Source organism: Condylura cristata, unplaced genomic scaffold, assembly GCF_000260355.1.
Source record: "Condylura cristata isolate star-nosed mole 26May11 unplaced genomic scaffold, ConCri1.0 scaffold00013, whole genome shotgun sequence".
Lineage (NCBI taxonomy): Eukaryota > Metazoa > Chordata > Mammalia > Eulipotyphla > Talpidae > Condylura > Condylura cristata.
This window is the reverse complement of record NW_004567114.1, coordinates 35,287,739-35,307,413: the sequence shown is the minus strand read 5'-3', so window position 1 is coordinate 35,307,413 and position 19,675 is coordinate 35,287,739. Positions and strand designations below refer to the sequence as shown.

Sequence of the window (19,675 nt, the reverse complement as noted above, 5' to 3'; positions counted from 1 at the left end):
CAATAGGTCAGCTTTATGAATCCATCTCAGAATAGAATAACTTTGCCAGAGGTTTGAACCGCTGCAAGCCAAATGACTCAAACTTCCTTTTTTTTTGTATAAGTGGATTGTTGTATTGACTATCTTTGGCCACAACAAAGTACTCAAATTACCCAAAACCTAGCAGTTTAAAACAACAAGCGTATTATCACATAGTTTCTGCAGATCAGGAATGCAACCAGTTGCGACTCCCTGAGCTTGAGTGCAGACATCTGAGGGCTTGATGGGGCTGCTGGTTCCAAAGTGGCTCCCTCGCATGGCTAGCAAGTCAGTGCTGGCTGTTGGCAGGAAGCCTCAGTTTCTCACCATCAGGACCTGCCCATCCAGCTACTTAAGTGTCCTCACAACAGAGCAGCAGCCTTCCCCCAGAATGAGCAGCCCACGAGACACCAAGGAGAAGCTGCTGTGCCTTTTTAACCTAATCCATGCAGTGTCATGCACTGTCACTTACAGGGAAAGAAATTAGCTGCCTCCGCAAACAGAGAAATGCCAAAGAAACTGTGGACATATTTAAAGACCATCAGGTATCACCTGCATGCTCTCTGTAAACTCACTTCTTTTTCTATACTTCCTAACTGACCAAGTTTATTGCTGAACCAGGCACTCTATTAATATATTGTATCATTATGTTTGTAAAATATATATATATGTACACACACATTATATATAACCATGTATTACATGTATATATTATGTTTTCTATATTATATAGTTACACAGAGGTAATAAATATTAATGTGTTTAACTTACACCTAAGCTCTTCCAACATGATAGCTGTTATGTTTCTTTTTGCTAATTCACGACCCCCCTCCCTTAACCTAACTCCCTAGCTATTTGACCTCTTTGTGCCGCTGTGTCTTCATCTGCAGAATAAGGCTGTAATAAAATCTTCTTCATGAGCTTCTTGTGAGAACGAAATAGCACTATGTGCATAGTGCTTAGAAGAATGGCTGGCACACCCGAAGCTGCTTCACGCTGTTGTCAGTGGTGACAGCAGCCACAGCAGCAGAAAGAGTTTGATCCAGGATGTAGGGAGCCTTCAGAAGGCAATCTTAGTTCCATGTTGCCAGTGACAATACACCAAAATCATAGCCCTCTTCTTGGCTCCTGCCACAGTCCCATGCCATCCAAGTCTGTCCCCAGGAAGAGAAAGAAGCATTTCAGCCCTGTCAGGGATCAAGGGCAAGGACCACTTGGTTTCCTTTTCTCTGTTATGCTTGGTCACCCTCTGCGGGATCCCAGCTTAGCCCCTGGCAGAGAGCACTTACGTGGAGACGGCATGTTGGGTTTGCACTGAGTCCATTTTCCATTTTGTTTTGTTCCTGATTTCTCTTTTAAAGATTTTATTTATTCATACAAATGGGGTACAGGCCAGAGATGCAGGGCCAATGAGAAGACTCACCAGAGACAGAGTGGGGAGCAGAACAGGCCCATTGATGAAGTACTCTGCTAAGGGGAGCAGTGGGCAGGTCAGGAGAGGTCTGTCCTGCCATCTGGGTCACCTCTGGGGCAGGGATCAAACTCGCACTGAGGCGGCCACAGCTTGGTTTAGCTGCACAGTGCAGTTTTCCAACCCACTGTGCCACCAGGGAGGGCCCTTGTTCCTGATTTTTTTTAAGGCTGACCTTTTTTCAGAAGGGTAGACAATCTAAATGGGGAAGTGACTTAGCAGAAAGCTAGGGAGTTCCTCAGCCTTGTGAATTCTTGTTAAAGTTGTTCCCAAATTTTGTTTTTAAATGGACATTTTCCAGAGTGTGCTCTAGCCACGTCCGATCACTGTGCTGGTGTGGAACATAGATTCATCTTCGTCTCTCAAGCCTTTTGCTTCTTGAAAGTGCCTCTTTAGCTCCTTGGGCTTAATAAATAGATCTTATCTCCGTTGTAAGCATATTCATAATTTAAGACATGATGGGTGTTTGCTGAAATGTATTGATGAGAAAGTTAAAATTGGCGTCTTCATCATCTCCCAGAGCTCCTTTAAAAGGGAGACTATACCTTGTGTCCAGTGGCAAATAGCTAAATATAGCTCAGGGAACTGGGAGGGACCTTGAGGTCACCGGTGCTGCCTTCCTCATCTGAATGACGAGAGCCCTGTGCCAGCCAGTTCAGTGGCCACCAGCGGCTCCTGAGCTGCCGCTAGTCCCAGTGGAGAGGTGGTAAAACACACTCTGGTGGGGAAGACTGGATGCAAAGGAAAGAATGCGAACTGTTATATCCATACTTTCTATTCATTACATGTTGAAGTAATAATACTTTGATATATTGGATTAAGCAAAATAAGTCATTAAAATGAATTTCATCTATTTACTTTTCACACTAAAAACGTTCAATTCCATACATGGCTCACTTTATATTTCTGCCTGACAGTGCTTCTCTAGTCCATTTATCTCTCTTCTTTAAGCCTCAGGACAGAGATTCTAGAGGCTTCCTTGGGGAGTCCTCTGAGTCTTGAGCATTTGGACACGCCATTCCTCTCCACAGCCAGTCCTAAGCCCTCCTGCTTCCATCCTGAGCACTTTCTACACAGGTTGCTGTTCAGCGCCTCCTTCTGAAGTGCCCCCTCTGAGTCATCAGGCAACTCAAGCTGTTACTCCATTTTCTTTCACCTTTGACTTTCTACTCTTTTTCAACTCTGATAATTTTTAATCATCTCCCCTAGGTCTTCTCCAGTCTCCCTATTTTATTTTTAAAACGTGGTTTTCAAAACCATCCATGTGGCTGTATTATGGGCCTGCCTAACACAGAGACATGTAGAAGGAATTATTTCCACCATCAAGTACTTGACCGGCCCCTTTGAAACATGATCTCAGGTGATACAGCACTAGAGGGAGATACACTTGCTAATGCTCTTGACTGAGGAGGGAGCTGAGGCTCAGAGAGGTTAAGTAACTTATGAAGGTTCCATTGCAAATAGAGTGGACTTATGCCCAGCTCTGCCTGACTCCAAAGACACCTTCTTTCATTACATTCATGCCTTCCTCGCCCTGTGGTCTGGAGGCCTCATGAGATAATGGCTGATGCAGTTGTAGCTTGTGGTCAGCAGTGATTCCTGAGCTTGTTCTGACGTGTTTGTTCCTTACTAGGATTGTGAAGCCCTTCTGCTAAATTCCAGGAACCCCATTTTAGCCCTGCATCTGTGACAGCCAGCAGGACTGCCCTGCCTTGGCCCCAGCAAGGTCCTCAGTAGGGCAGAGTTGAGGTCTCCCAAGTGTCAGGAGTGACTCTCAGCCTCCAGAGCAATGTACTTGTCAAAGGCAAATCAGAATAAAATACATTGTTCACCTGAAGACAACAAATTTGTGTTTTGGGTAGAAGGAACAGGGATGGATGCTGGTATATTAAAAACAGATCTTCATGTGGATGAACCCTAAGGACACTATACTATGTGAAATGAGCCAGTCACAAAAACACCAACACATTCCCTTATATGAGGTTCATGAGTTGTTATGCAGACACAGGTATGACAGTTGTGGGGGATTGGTGGAGGTGAGAAGTTACAGTTTAATGAGTACAGAGCTCCAGTTTGGAAAGATGAAGCTGATCTCATTGGTGATGATGACACAGCATTATGAATGCACTTAATGCTACAAAATGATATACTTCAGAATGGTTAAAATGATAACTATTATATCATGTGTGTTTTAACCACAATTAAAATAACCAAACAGATGTTCACTTCCAGAAAAATAGCTTGTCTCTGTGTGTGAAGAGAAATGCCCCAGGAACTGTCTTGGGTGCATTGCTCATTTTAGCTTTGAGGTCACAGTTGTTCTCTGAGTCAGCTTCTCGTGAGAAAGGTGCAGGCTTACTTCACTCAGATCAGGGGACTCCTTTTCATCCTGACACATTTCCCCATCCAGGAAGTTTCACCAACTTCACACACATGCTTTTGTAGGGTTTAAAACCACGTTACTACAGGTGAATGGGGGGAGGGAAGAAACAGTCTTACCATCAGGACTCTGTTAGGACACTACTACTATGACTTTCCTATGGAGGTTTTCTTATTCTTGTGCCTCCCCCTCCCCCACCAATGCCCAACTGTCATCTATCTGAAGATGAGGCCAGACTTTTCTGAAAAAGAGAACAGGGCTGTACATTTATTTGGTTGTAACCACTTTGGAGACCTGGGAAAGAATCAGATGGAACAACCAAATCCCTAACAGTCTTTGCTCCATGTCTCATCGCATTCAGCACCCTGTGATAACCGAGGTCAGCTATGATCCTATGCACAGGCTGTCTGAGGAAATGCAGCCAGCGTCCACAGATTGGGACTCCATCCACGGGATTCTCTGTACAGTGTGACATTTCGTGTCATTGTGGATGTGTTTGCTTATTTGTCTTGTATATTTTCCTTTTCAGGAATCATTAACCAATGGCAGCAGGAATCCAAGGATAAAGTGATTTCCCTCCTATTAACTCACCTGCCTTTGCTGAAGCCAGGAAACCTTGACGCAAAAGTAGAGTATATGAAACTGCTGCCCAAAATCCTGGCGCACTCGATCGAGCACAACCAGCACATCGAGGAGAGCAGGCAGCTGCTGTCCTATGCTTTGATCCATCCCGCCACGTCTTTGGAAGACCGCAGTGCTTTGGCCATGTGGCTAAACCACTTGGAGGACCGCACGTCCACCAGCTTTGGTGGCCAGAACCGAGGCCGCTCAGACTCTGTGGATTACGGGCAGACGCACTACTATCACCAAAGACAGAACTCCGATGACAAGCTCAATGGCTGGCAGAACTCTCGGGATTCTGGGATTTGCATCAACGCCTCCAACTGGCAGGACAAAAGCCTGGGCTGTGAGAACGGCCATGTGTCCCTCTACTCCTCCTCATCCGTCCCCACCACAATCAATACTATTGGAACCAGCACAAGTACAAGTAAGTTCCTGGAGCCCGTTAGCACAGTCTGGTTTGGCGACTTGCTGTGTGTGGCATGTCCCGCTGAGAATGTCCGCTCGAGCACCTGTAACCCTGGGAGAGAAGGGCTGATTGGAATTGGCTGTGAGAAGGGGAACTTTGGAACCCAACTTTGTTGCTCTTTTGACTCTAGAATGGTAAAAAATAATCGATGGTCCAAATTTGGATTAAAAACAGACTAAAAAAAATAATAAATGAGAGAGTAAGTGGGGCAAGACAGGCACTTCCTGTTTCTGCAAACAGTGCCTTTCACCCACGCGCCTTTCACCCTGGGGTTTTGGATTTGCTGAGACACTGAGTTCTGTGTGACTCTCTACACCCGATTCTAACCATGGTTAACTAGACAGCCTCATGGGCTTCGTGTACTTTCACCCTTCTTTCCCCTCCCCACCTTTTCTTCCTTTTTTTATTATTTTCAATTTCATCCTGGAATGTTCCCGTTCTTGCATTTCCTGGTGTTAATCCCCAGTTGTTGGGGAGCACTTTTCCTCCTCATGAGGGGGAGCAGACTTGCTAACTGAGAATGCTGCTCTGTGCTATGGCCTGGTGTGTTGCTGGGGTCCCCTCCTCGCTCAGTCTAACCCATTAGGGGAGGCGGGGCAGGGACTGCTTTGCGGGAGGGCAGAGCAGAGGACATCCTCACGTGCCTTTGACCATGGAAGCAGATCCCCTGCCCACATGGGCCCAGGGGCCAGCAGCCCTGACCGTGGCTCTCCACTTAGGCCGAGCACAAGGCACACGCCATGGGTGCTCATATAAATCGGCAGCTTGGCCCGTCACTATACAGAATTCCTCAGTGCTGCTTTGCATGTGTTCCATGAATACATGTCATTGCCGAGATCACTTTTCAGGGGGATACTTTTGTGGTTAGACTTTATGTGCCTGTCAAATTGCAGGAACCCCCAATTAAAGATATGAGAGGATTAAGAATTGGCAGTGACGGCTTCTTGGCTTCTACCTCCACTTGGATCTTTTGGCTAATGAGACTTTTTCAACGTTTTCTCAAATACAAAGGAGTGATGGCTAGAACTCCATTAATTGAAACAGTACCTTAGTGGAATAACCAAGAAAATACTGATGATGCTGCATTGCATTGCGAATGCTACAATGTGAGACTTTTAAATTCCTTTTCTAATTTTACTTTTACTTAGGGTAACTTGTACCTTGGGGGAATTAAGTGATTACTGTATCATTAATTTATTCTGGAAGAGGCTCTGGTTTCAGTCAGTGTCTTTCACGGACTAGTAATCCGGAGAATGGTCTCACTAGTGCCCTGTGTGGAGAGTGACGGCTGGGAGCATGAAAGTAGACACATGCAGGCTGGGATGACAGAGCTCCCTGGACTGAGTTCCTCGGTCAGCAGCAGATCCAGCAATTGTCATGAAACTCTGGTAGCTGGAGAGATTCAAGCTCCAAGCACCTGCCCTCTCAGATCTTGGTCTTTGTACTTTAAGGGGTTGACTTTTTCTCCTTTCTCTTGAAATTAGCCGTGGGACATCACATTTCCATCTCTACTGATTTACACAGTCAGGGTCAGATCTTGACAAGATTAGTACATTTAAGATGGTCAGCACATTGTGGGAAGCAGCACTGGGAATTTTCACTGTGACCACCCAGCCTGACAGCGGGAGGGAAATGCATTATGGACTCAGGGACATTGGCTCCCCTGTGTTGTACTTGAGCTACAAAGACTTGGAGGGTTAACTAAAGAACCAGATGGCAGGCCTCTGAAGAAGAAAGGAAGATGAAGCCCTTTCTTCTTTAGACTATTAGCAAAGAAGATAAGAGCTCGGATTTCTTCTCCAGAAAGTTTTGTTCAAATACAGAGGCCTTGTCAACACTTTAACAATATCTCTTTAACGAAACATTATCATTTTTCCTCTGTGTTGTCTTAGGTTGGATTGTGTTTGTCAAGACCTTTGGGTCATTCATTCACTAGGGCCTCTCTCAAATATATTCTGAGCACGTGGGAGGCAGTTTGATAAACTGGGAAGAATACGGACTTTGGTGTCAGCCCCAAACTGGGTCCAAATCTCAGACTGCTATTTGCTAGCTATACCCAGGCAAGTTACTTAACCTCTCGAGCAAGGTCTCCAGCATAAAACAGGCAGATGATGATCTCTATGTTCAAGCGCAATGGTGAAGGCAGATGAGATCGTGGCATTCTGCAGGCGTCTTCTGGGTGAATCCATGAGAACCAGGGAAAGGCTGGGAGGAGTGAGTGCTGACACTGGTACTCAGAGTGCTTGGCCTTACTTACGTCTTCTTATGGTCACCTGTCACCTGCTAAAAGCCCCTTTTCTGAGCCTGGGCCAGGCAGAGTGTCTAGATCACTTTCAATACACTGTGACAGTGAGCCAATTCACTGCAATAGACAGTGGGTTGCACTTAGGCTCCAGGGCCCCTACTGCACTGAAGAGCTCTATTTCCTTTTTTTTTTTTTTAAGGGGGAAAAACATCCCCCAAAAAAAAAAAAAAAAAAAAAGATAATTATCCATAAAGAACTGAACTCCAACAGTGCTACGCATTTTCAGATTACAAGTCACATGAGTAACAGTTAGCAAAAAGAAACTAAATGGGAGACCATTCCTTACACAGATTTTGTTTTTCACCTTATTCTACCAATATGTTACTCCCTTGGCCATCGCGCCCTAGCAAAGTGCCTAAGCGCTCATGGCCTCCTTGCTCTGTGAATCCTGAATCCTTCAGCTGCTTTGCAGACATCACCGCCTACCCACTGAGTGTCTAGCCCTGGGTTTGAGTCCATGGGAAATGTCAGGAAGCTAAAGGAAAGTGTTTCTACTTTTGGGGACCCTATAATGTAGGTGGAGCAAGAAAACATATCAATTAGCCTACCAATTAAATGTTGTTTTTTGCCAGATATCCATAGACTTGTATATAACACTTTATGAATTACATAAAAGTACTGTAAAGAAAAATACATAACATCCTATGGCAATATAGCATTAAGTGTTAGCTGAGGGGGGAGTCCATCCAGTAAGCAGAGTGAATGCAGGAATGGAAATTAGCTGGTGAACAGGAGGGTCAGAAACCCTCTGCAGAGGAAGTGGGCTGTGAGCTAGTGTCGTGGTTTAGAGAAGAAGAGAGGGCCCTGAGAGTAGGGATATGCATTGTGAGCAAAGGAATGAAGGTTTTAGTGTGCACATAGGAATGGAAAATAGGAGGAGGAAGGAGGTTCACAGAGAGAAGAGGAGTGACAGACATAAGTAAAAACTGCAGGAAGGGGTCTGAGGGCCCTCCAGAGGCCAAGCTTGACATCCTGGGCTTAGGAGTAACATGAGTGACCTTGTACTGGGTACAAGTCTGCTCTGTGCAAGCCACATGGATGAACAGGTGCTGAAGGTAAATTCAGTGTGCTTGGAGAACTCTGTTATGAGATGCTAAAATCAACATTAGGGTAGGAATGGGTATGAAACAAGAAGGAATGGATATACTAGGAATGCTCCTAGGTAGAATGACCAGCATTAGGATTCAGTCTTGACTTGGACATATATTACTGATTAATGTGTTCATTCACATAGAAAATGTTTAGTAAGCACCTACTATGTGCCTGTCTTACTGGAGGCACTTGGGACACATCAGTGGATAACACAAAAGTTGCCTTCTCTCATAGAGCATGTAGTCTAGCGCATATAAATCATAGTAAATTATATAGTTTGTGAGAGATTGGTGAGTGGTATAGAAATCAGAAAAAGAGTAGGGTCAAGATATCAGGCCTTGTGGTTGGTCATAGCATTAAATAGTGTAATAGCGCAGACCTCACTGAAAGAGTAATGTGCAAAAGGTGAAGGAAGTGAGAGGATTATAGCCAAATAGGCAGCTGGGGAAGATTGGGTCAAGAAGAGAAAAAGCTAGAGCAAAGATCCCAAGATAGGAGAGTGCCAGCTTGTTTGTGGAAAAGGGAACAGTCTGGTTCTGTAAGGGAGTGAGATAAAACTTGAGGAGAGAAATTGCACAGGTAGTCGGGAAAGACAGATTCTACAAGAATTATCGGCCATTGCAAGGTCTTTACTGTTGCCCTCACTACACCAGGATTTTTCCCACATCAGTGGCATGATCTAACTCACATTTTAAAGGGATCACTTTGACTACTTTCTTAAGAATGGAGTGTCCAGGACAAAACAGAAACATGAAGACTAGTTAAGAGGCTAATATAGCCATCCAAGCAAACCTTGATGGCTTACCTACCTCAGGGTAGCCAGAGTAGATGGAAGAAACAGAGTCTAGATATTTTTTTCAAGAACAGGATACAATAAATGAGCTGGAGGAGAGAATTCAAGAATGAATCCAGGGCTTTTTGCCTAATCTCCTGGAAGGTGGTATTGCCTTAAGTTGCGATGAGGAGCTCTCTGTTAATTGAGTAGATTCCAAGGTAAGATTGGGAGTTCAGTGTCATATATAATGAGTTTGCCTGTCTGTGGACAATTGGAGTTGTCAAGTAGGCAGTTGGATGTATAAGTATGCAAATCTGAGAAGAACACTGATCTGAGACAGATGTCTGGGATTTGTGAGCACATGGGTGGTGTTTAGAGCAATGCAACTAAGTGATATTACCAAGGGAAAGATGTACCTAGAAAAGAAGACCAAAGACTGAGCCCATCACTTCAGTATCCAGGCTAAGATAGAGGGGGGAACTGAAAAGAAACTTAAGAGAAAAGCACTGAGGTCAGAGAAAATTGAGGTGTTTGTGTGCCTTGCAAAGCAAATGAAGTTTTGAGGAGGCAAAGTGACCGAGTAAAATGTTACTGATCGGTTCAATATGACAGGGAACAAAAAGACCAAAAATTGATCATTTGATTTCTCAGAGAGGAATGTTAAATATTAATTGAAAAGCAGTTCCCACTCCCACCTGATAGGCATTTAAGAGATGAAGATAGTCGATCTAGTGTTTTCTAAGAGACAGGCTTGAACTTTGGATGTATATTGACTTTGAGATGGTGCTGGAACATTGAGATGAAGAAAAATGTTTAGAAGGTATTAAAAATAGACAATGAAGCCATGGAGAGTTTTTGAAGAAAAGGATTAGAATGAAGCTAAAAATAGAAGGCCAAAACTAAGTTCTAGGATAAAGAGAATCAATTTGTTTTCATCTGTTCACACAGAGGCAAGAGTACCTTTTATTGATTGCAGAAATTTAAATCAAGTGAGATCTCATAGGATCTTTGAGCTGGGCTTTATTTCCATGACATAGGAGGAGGCTGGGATGGGCCTGTGATGAGAAGTCTATAAAAGAACATTTTGGACAGCATCAAGGCATTTCGGAATAGAGGAAAGAATCTTTTTTAATACCTCATTCCCCTTCTAAAGTTATCAAGGGTTTGATGACTGACATTGAGAATATGCAGGTCCTGCATCACGAGCCTGGAGAGCTGAGAGAAACAAGGTACTGACTGTCACAGACTGTACAAGTGTCAGTCACTGGACCAAGCCTCACAAGCCATGCCCATCACCAGGTGCATAGAACCTGGCTCAGCACCACCCTAAGGTACACTTCCTGTCTGACACCAGCTTAGAAAAAGTAAACTCTTGGGGGGAAAACAAGTCTTTCCTGGATGACTTGACTACAGGTCAGTGCCACCCCAATTGCCCTGACTTATTATTTTCTGCTCTTGAGCTGACTTTGACCTGGATGACAACCTTGTGCTACAGACAAAGGAATTTGCTCTCTTCAAATCATTGCTATACCGGGTTTTTTTCTTGGCATTTCTAGCATTTGGACTTGAAAACATGTTGACCTCTGTTGGCTTAGCATGAGACAAGAATGCAGAGACTTAAGGTACCAAAGGTTATTCTAACTCCATTTGAAGCTCCCATTTATTCTACAATCTCATAGTACCACTTATAGCTTTGTTTTTCTCTTATTAATATAGATGAATTTTCCTGATGATTAAAAACAGCATATTTAAACATTTTTGGTAGTATAAAACATAAAAACTCAACCAACAGTGAAAACGCACACATATATATCATACACTATATGCTGGGTATTGTTCAACACACTTGATATAAACATTATACTTCTTTAATCCTTATCATCCTGTGATGTGGGTATCATTTTCATTTGCTAGACAAGGAAATTGAGGCACATAGAGGCCAAATAACTTGTCCAGTGCTGAAGACCATCTAAGTGCGGGAACTGGGGTTTGAGCCTAGGGAGACAGGCCCCAGAATCTGGTTCTTAACTCAAGGTCACAGGCCTCTTTCTCTTCATCCTGGTCTCAAAGATTGACTCAGTAGTAGCTAGTAGACTTGCTTTTATCTGGGCCTGAAATTACCCCTGCATTGACCAGCCTCCTGATAGCATCAGTGTTGACCATAGCACACACATCTAAAACTCTGCCAAATGGTTCCCAAGTCTGCTCTCTTGGCACGTGACCCTCACACTTTGGCATCTGCCCTCAACATTCTGTGTCACAGCTTTTGGTCAACATGTTCACCTCCCCTGCCCAGCTATAAACTTCTGGGCACAGGTGTTGTATCTTCTTTGTCCCTCTTTCCCAGCACCTAGCACAGAGTAGCTCAGGGTCATAGAATGTTGGAGATGGCACTATCCTGGCATGCACTTAGTCACCTCCTTCTGTGGCAGTGTCTCTGTTAGGTAATAAGCATCTCTTGCTAAACCCAGATGTGGTCTGTAGTCATCTTCAATGGACCCCTTGAGGCAGCCACTATAATTCAATAAGAGATGCTTGTGAACTGCACACTGCCCACTCTGCCATAAATGTTTGCCAAACAGTAGGAACTTGATAAATGCCTGGGCTCATTGAGCAGATGTTCATGAAGTTAATAAATTTGCCAAATAATTGTGAAAATGTCCTTGGGAATTCACTAAATATTTGGTGATAATATTGATCATTTAGCCTTCTGTCATAATCCTTATAGTGACATTTATCTTTACTCTTGATTTTTTTATAACTTACTTTAATGACTCAGTCTCAACACTGAAAGGCTTTTAATAACATACTGTGATCTTGACTGTGGGTGTAGTTGTATGAATTTATGCATGTGATAAAGTGGCATAGAGTTATATCTTTTCAAAAATTAGGGAACACATAAGCTCCTGAGAGCTGAGGAAGATCCACATCCTCATCAATTGTGTTGTGTTTACATCGACTTCCTAGTTTGAAGTAATTTTGGAGAGTGTCACCTTGTGGGGAGCTGTGAATGAGTGCATGAGACCTTTCTATGTAATAACTGTGAAAAGTCTTGTAAATCTGTAGTAACTTCAAAAGCAAGTACCTTCATATTACATGGGGTCCTTATTTCTTGGCTTTTCTGGGGGAGAAGGGGGGGTGGGTCCTGTCCATTTCTGGAAAAGATATCAGCTCAACTCCATGGGTCAAAATCTGAAACAAACTGCTTTGGTAGGCAAGGTGAGGAGTGGGGGTGATGGATCTCAGAGAGGGCGGCTCCTTTGAGAACCCCTGATCTACGGCTGGAAAACCCTCAGGGTCCTCAGCCCGTTGGGTAGCCAGGACAAGCTCTTTCAGAGAAACCTGTTGGGCTCAAGTTGGTACCTATTCCCTCTACTTTTCAAACTTTCTTACTAGGCTATAGGCCATTTCCTGATCATTTGTTTCAGTTAACCTGCAAGAACACATCAGAACAGAGATATTCAAGGGAAAGAGAGAGAGACTAACAGCTTTAGGCAGGCCTGATAGGAAAAGAAGTGTCTGCAAGTAGTTTATTGGAAACCGAAAAGAAGAACAAAGCCTAGAGACCCCAATTCTGACTTGTGGGCTGCAGGATATGCTACCCCAATAAGCTTCGGAGCACAAGAGTCACTGGCAGTTCTTTAAATTTTCATGGAATCATTTTGTCTTTTACCGATAGACTTTCTTTCTGGGTAGAAGATTTCTTCCTCCCAAATCCAGCCAACCTGGCATGTTACTGGAAAACTCCATTACTTCCTTAACCCCTCATCTGCTCTTCAAAGAGGTAACTCTAGTTGCTTTGCTTCCTTTGAGAAGCATTTGTAACAGCTGGCATATCTATTTTTAGCTGCAGCTTCCTTCCCCTTTGGGGGAAACTTTTTTAAAGTATGGCCCTGGCCTTCCTGACACAACATTGTGAAGATGGCTTAGTGATACCTCAGAGGACCCAATATTGCCACTGACTAATCTTGTCCCCTTTCTAAGAGTCCAAAAGATTTTACAGAATTATGCTTTTCCTTGCCCGGCCGACTGTTTTCTGAGACTTGGATAAGAACAGTCAGAAAAACAGTGAAGTAAGCAAGAAGCCTGCTGGCTGTTCATGAGATGAGCGGGCCTGGCTTGGAAAGTCAGCGGTCACCACAGGCTCCATGTGCCTTGGATCATGGGGCTGTGCCACCCGCGCCTCATCCGGGAGGTTTATTTTAGACTCCAGAGGCAGCAAGGGTTATTCAGCACCAGATGAGCTACAAAGGAAGGCAGTTGTGTTCCAATTCTCCAGCGTATTTCAAAAATAGGATGGATTCTGACTGGAATAAATGACTTGAACAAGAGGTGGGGAGGGTGGGGAGAGGAGTTTGAACAAGATGGCTTCCTTAAGATTTTTTGTTTTAAGCTCTGTGTGTAGTGTCACGGTTTCCATTATTACACAGGATTTCGGGTCACGGTCTAACATCAGCTGCTCCAACAGGTGGACAAGAAAACTTTTCATCTTGCAGTTACTTATCTTTTTCTTTTCTCATGTTTAAAATTTCAGTGACAAACTTTGTATCTCAAATATAGTATGTACATCTATATATGGTTGATATCAGACATATAGTTAACAGTATAGGCACTTGATATCAAACAAATGAAATCCTTAAATTTTATGGTTTCAGGTGATGGTAAATCTTCATGGAAGCAATTACTATTAATTTGGGGTAGTTTTTAAATCTTAAACCTATAAAGATCATTGTGGCCATCCCTTTATCCTCACTTAGGCCGCAGCATTCCGTAAGGTAAAATATTTTCTCAGGAAATTTCAGGTATGTGTAAGTCAAGTCAGAGAAAAGTATGGAGACAAGGAAGGGCGGTAGACAGGTTCCAAAGTTGAAAAAATGCTTATAAAGGATTTTTGTGGGTTGGAAAGAGGCGAAAACTCCCAACATATCCTGGAGTAATCATTCTTGCCAAAAATTTAGACCATTTCCATAGATAAATTCTGTGGCTAGAATTAGGCATGGAACCAGGGAGTGCACAGGGTTTACTTTAGAGATTTATTGCACAGCCAGACTTGCTGAGATGCATCCTTTTAGAAAAATCCAGCAAAGACCATAGGAAGCTGCTAGATTATTTTATACGTTAATCTTCTTTGCACAGTAAGATTTTGCAATGTAAAGGGAATTATGAAGCTCTAAGTGGTATATTCACTTTTGCACCATTAATGATGAGGTAATCTTAATCAGGATCAAGAGCATGACTTCGAAGTCAGATAACTTTCCAGCCCCATTAACAAGTAGGTCTGTGCCCATGAACAAATTACTTGAACCTCTCCTTCTCATCTGTAAAATGGGCATGCATTTTAGCAGAAGACCTTTCAACTGACTTGATGGGGATGGGTAATTGAAGTATTCATTTTAACAGCTTTTAAAAACAGGGAATCATAAATAAGAAATAAGATTCTAAATATTTTATTTTAACTTAAAATACAGATACAGGCACTCACATGCCAACTCCTGAATTGTAGGATGACTGTTTCTTTGACAAAGGTGTTTCTGATTGATGCTGCTCTTTATCTTTTCTGCATAAATCACACCCTTGATACATTATTATTGTCTGTGATTTCCTTAAAATAGAGCAGAAATTTGAAGACATAAGCAAAATAATCACAACACAAAATTGTTTTAGATTCTGATATCTCATATAATTTTAGTTTTCTAACACTGAACTTAATACTTTAAGCCAACAATGACTATCTTACCAGTTCTTGTGCAACTAACTTCTTTATAATTCATGTCATTGATTTTGTACTACTTTTTGAAATTATACATATACAACAATAAGTACTACTGGCATAAACAGATTTGGGAAAAAATTCAAGTGATTCTGGCCCTCCCTGGTGGCGCAGTGGGTTAAAGCACTGCACTGAGAAGCTTAGGCCACTTCCTCATGAGTTCGATCCCTGCCTGCTCCAGAGGTGACCACATGGCGCGGCAGACCTCTCCTGACCCCGCCCGCTGCTCCCCTCAGCAGTGTACTTCGTGGATCTGCCTGTTCTGCTCCCCACTCTGTCCCTGGTGAATTCTCTCACCCTCTGCATCTCTGGTCTGTACCCCAGTTCTTTATGAATAAATCTTAAAAAAAAAAATTCAAATTCAAGTAATTCTTGTGCAGAAATGCACGAGTAAATTAGAGTCCTTGAGGAGTTGGGGAGCTATGGGCATAGTAAGGAGTCTAAACAGAAGAGAGTACTAGTTGGCCCAGCAAGTTAGGATATCTTCAGTGGATTGTTATGAGGATTAAATGAGAAATGAATGTAAACTACTTTCTAGTAGGAGATGCTTAACACGAGTCCTTATTATTATTATTTTTGCACTTGGCATTCATGCTGCTATGGTAAGAGGTACTTCTTCCTCCCGTCCAGGCTTCACAGTAAACTAAGGAGGAATACACACTCTGGGCAGTCCTCTGACAAAGCAATTCCAATGTGCTAAAATCAAGCTACTTTGACTCAACTCTGTAAAGAACCGGCCTTCCATAAATCCCAGCATTTTGTTAAGAATGGCTCTGGTGATATAACCTACTAAATAACTTTCAAATGGACAGGAGAAAAAAAAAGTAAAGAGTAAGAAAAAAATGTGTTGATGTTTCTGTGGGAGCCATTGAAGGAGAAACTTCTTAAGTGAGTAGTAAGAGTAAGGACATTATTCAAATATATAAAAATGATATTTCAGTATAGAATAGATTTTCATGAAGGTAAAGGAGGTTGTTCATATAGATACAGACCAGGGAAGTCTGATCAGTCTCCTGTGCAGAGCATTTGGAAGGAAAAGATAGTGACGAGCAGTGGATTAGGGCAGCCCTCCACCTCTAACTCAAGGATGAAGCTATATGCCCATTGACTCCCACTTTATAAAGGTGTGAGGTTGGATAACCCCTAAAGACTCTTTTTAGTGTCCTCATTCTCAGGGAGAAAGATCTCCAACTCATAGGACACTGATGATGAGTGTACAATGCATAGGGGGGTGAGTGGGAGGAGGACAGCAAAATGTCAACTGTGTGCTGGACTTGTCTAAAAGAAGCTGGACGTATTAAAGCCAGGAAGGGAGTCTCTTCTTATATTCAGCATTAACTGAACAGTCTGAGCATCTGATAGGATTGCAGTCCCCCTCATTCTTTAGAATGTGAACACCTGTAACAGCTGCGTGGAGTGTGGAGCTGGGAAGTCTGATGGACAGGGGTTGAGGAGAATCATCTTTCATTCTACCCTTTGACATGAGTAGAATGTTATTGTCTATTAAAAATTTTTAAAAAAGATCTGCAAATGTAAATGGAGGGAGAAGAAAGACGTTAAAATTAAAGACAGGATAATTTAACCTGTACTAATAATGCTAAGTAAGAAATGGTTTGATAATATAGAAACATTAAGGTGTGTTAGTAAAAAGGGCCCCCTCATGAGTTCCTGCGTTTGTGCCACATAGAAAAGAAAATTGTGAAAATAATAGATAAAGGTCTTGGTGGTGGTGAAACAACAGGGCCTGTTGCTATTGTGAATTATCTATTCTTTCTAAGCTTAAAGAAAGAAAGAAAATTAAGTCAAAGGGATCAGTAGGTTCAGATCCCTGGTTCCTGAGTCACAGGTCACAGGAGCTCCAGTCTTACTCTGTGATTGCAGCATCATTATGGTGGGATTCTATGCAACAAAAGTGAAACTGTCCAAAATTTCTATAAGAGGTCTGAAAAGTAGTCAGTAGATTGTGGGTCTTATTCTTGTGCTACTAAGTCAAATATATCCATGTGGGAACAGTATTTACAGCTTCTGGACTCTTGTCTCAATGCTACTGCCCAGTTTGAACTACTAAAAAAAAAAAAAAAAAAAAACTTCTCTGATCCAAGTCAAAATAAAATTTGACAATTATCCCTGAGAGATGGTCTCCAAGCTTGTAGAGCCTGGAAATTTGACATCCTCAATGGAAAAGGGATAATGATGGCAGGATTGAGACATCAAGCACACTCTCTTCACCTACGATTAGTTTCAAGGTGAAGCATTTAGAAGGAAACACACTCATAAACCAGTCTCTTTTCACAGTGGAGTCTTCTTAGAATCTGAAATGACCTCATTGAGTCATATCATGTTTCTATTGACTTTGGGGTATCAATTGTCTTAGTTTCTAATTCACCCTCATTGGCAGGAACTCAAAATCTGAGGTAAAGGTCCTCAGTTCCTGAGATTTATGATCAAAGTTCATCATTGTTAAAGTATTTTTAAAAAGCAAAGATTGAAAGGGTATCATCGGCTGAGAGAATTTTACAATGTGCATAAGGGGCCTCTTATTAGGAAATTGGAATTATTTAGGGGACATTTTTGGTTTTGGTTTGCTGTTTTGAACATGCCACACTTTCATGGAGTCAAATGGGCAGGGTAGACAGTGATTCTAACTCCCTCCTCAGGCTGTATTTCCAAACTCAGACTGTGGTTTTTCCCCAGCACTTTCAGCTACTAAAGAAAAAAAGTGGCTGAAGGCTGATGTTCACACCTGGGCGTGGCTAGAATAGTGCCTGGGTCTGCATTCACTGGGTACTTTAGAAGAATGCTCAAGACTACAGCAAACTAGGAACATTGGAGGATAGTCATTAGGCCTTGGGGAGAGAGGTTATGAGAAAGGATTTATTCACATTTGTCCATCATTAGTTGAGAAGGTGCTTTGTGCCTGTGACATTATTGTTAACTCAGCTAGGTGTAGCAGGCTAATTTTAATATTCCAACAGTAAGATGTAGAAGCCAGAGCTCACTACAGGGCCAGTAGTAGCATCTGTGGGGGGAAATTACTCTGTTCATGCATTTATTTACCTTTGGCAATGGAGTTCCAAATCCACCTGGAACCTCAAAGCACTATGTACTCCTCCACTTCAAAGTCCAAGAGATTTGGATTCCCAAGAGTGTCTCTTGAATCTGAGGCTGTCAATGTCCAACTAGCCCCTAAGTGTGGTTCTGAGCTAAGAACCTAAATTCAAGGTAAGCTTTGTTGCCTAGCTCATTGCTGTTCAAGAGTGAGTGTTGTCTATGGACCAAGAAAATAGGAGTTTTGTGGGTTAGATGAGTTGCTTGAAAGCTTTCTTTTTACTCTATGAGATTGGTACAAAAGAATTTAAACTTTGGTCACATCTCTTTCCCCTAATTTTCTGAGACAGCTGCATAGACTTTTTTTTTTTTTTTTTTTGGCTTCTAGAGTTATTCTCTTACTCCTCTTCCCCAGCCATTCCATCTGTATGCAGTTCAGAGAGCAGGCTAATTATGGGGTACTGGAGAAGCAGTAGCTCAGAGAAAAGCTCTTCAAGCACTCAACTGGAAGAGCTCAACACTGTCAAGCTCGTGACCATCTTCTCATTCATGTCCACACGTCTGCATGTGCTCTGTCTTCCATTTGTTTGCAGTTGCACGAACAAACTTTTCAGAAAGGTCAACTCTAGAAATAAGTGGTTTTTTGGTTTGGTTTGGTTTGGTTTGGTTTGGTTTCCTTAAAGGACAGAGTAAGTAAAGGACTTCATGTTTACTTCTCAGGTTTTCACACTGGAGTAATTACTATACAATGGCTGGGGAAAGATAGGTGCCTCTTTCTTTATATTTTTGACTATCCCTGCCATGGCTTAGGAGCAAATAGCTTTAACATTCAGGGGTCAAACTCTCAAGTGTGACTCCAAGTAAGTAAAAGGGCTGCTAACATTCTTTGACCCAGGAGATTGCTTTTGCGTGCAGATCATTTTTTTTTTTTCAACTCCACTTTCTCGTATTAGGTAAGTGACTCACTTCCAGAGATATTAATCCCCGGAGACCACTCTACCCCAACCTAAAAAGCATGAACTCAGAAATGAACATTGACTGGGTTAGTTTATTTAACAATATAGTTTTGGGAAAGAAAGATGCAGGACACTTTTTTCCTCTGCCCCATCCTGTTAATAGATCAGTTTATAATCAACCCCTTAGAATCATCCAGATTGGCAAAGATTTAAATGAGTTCTTGGCTGACTTGTTGGAACTGCAGAAGTCTGTTTGATACTCAGATTTGTTTTCAACCTGAAGAATCTATAGAATACCAATGCCAAGTCTATCCATAGATTTTTGGTGAAATTTCTGCCTTAAATGGATCCATGATGTTCATGAAGAGTCCTCTAGAAATCCTATCTCAAAGTGTGTCCCTCAATAAATAGTTTTGGAACCTTTCTTTGGTAATGGAGAAGTTTACTACTCTTCAAGTCCTGTGGTTCAAAGAAGAGTCTGACTCTCCAGAATTGTCCAAAGTTGGATACCCTTCTGACATCACTGGCAGTGCCCTAGTTTTGAGGATTGGAGGAAGAGTAGGGACATATCACTCCCACTTTTCCTGACATTCCTTTTCCCCCTTCATTATACTCTGGATAATTCAAGAACTTGGCAGTGGAACAGACGTGGCAGAGTCACTAACACACCTGATAGCAGAATCAGAGTCTAGAAATGTCTCGACCAATTGCAAGTTTCTAGTCTGACTTTGGAGTCAGACTGACTTGGGTGAATGAGCATAAATTTCACA

At 42.4% G+C, this 19,675-nt stretch overlaps 1 protein-coding gene across 3 annotated transcripts in view; it reads left to right on the top strand.

Moving 5' to 3' along the window:
* Positions 1–19,675, top strand: part of SAMD4A (sterile alpha motif domain containing 4A) — a 197,852-nt gene that overhangs the window by 114,411 nt on the left and 63,766 nt on the right. For all 3 annotated transcript variants that reach the window (XM_004681857.2, XM_004681856.2, XM_012724576.1), the window contains exon 3: positions 4,399–4,917. In XM_004681857.2, coding sequence (XP_004681914.1) covers positions 4,399–4,917 — 519 coding nt within the window. The remainder of the gene's footprint in view (positions 1–4,398; positions 4,918–19,675) is intronic.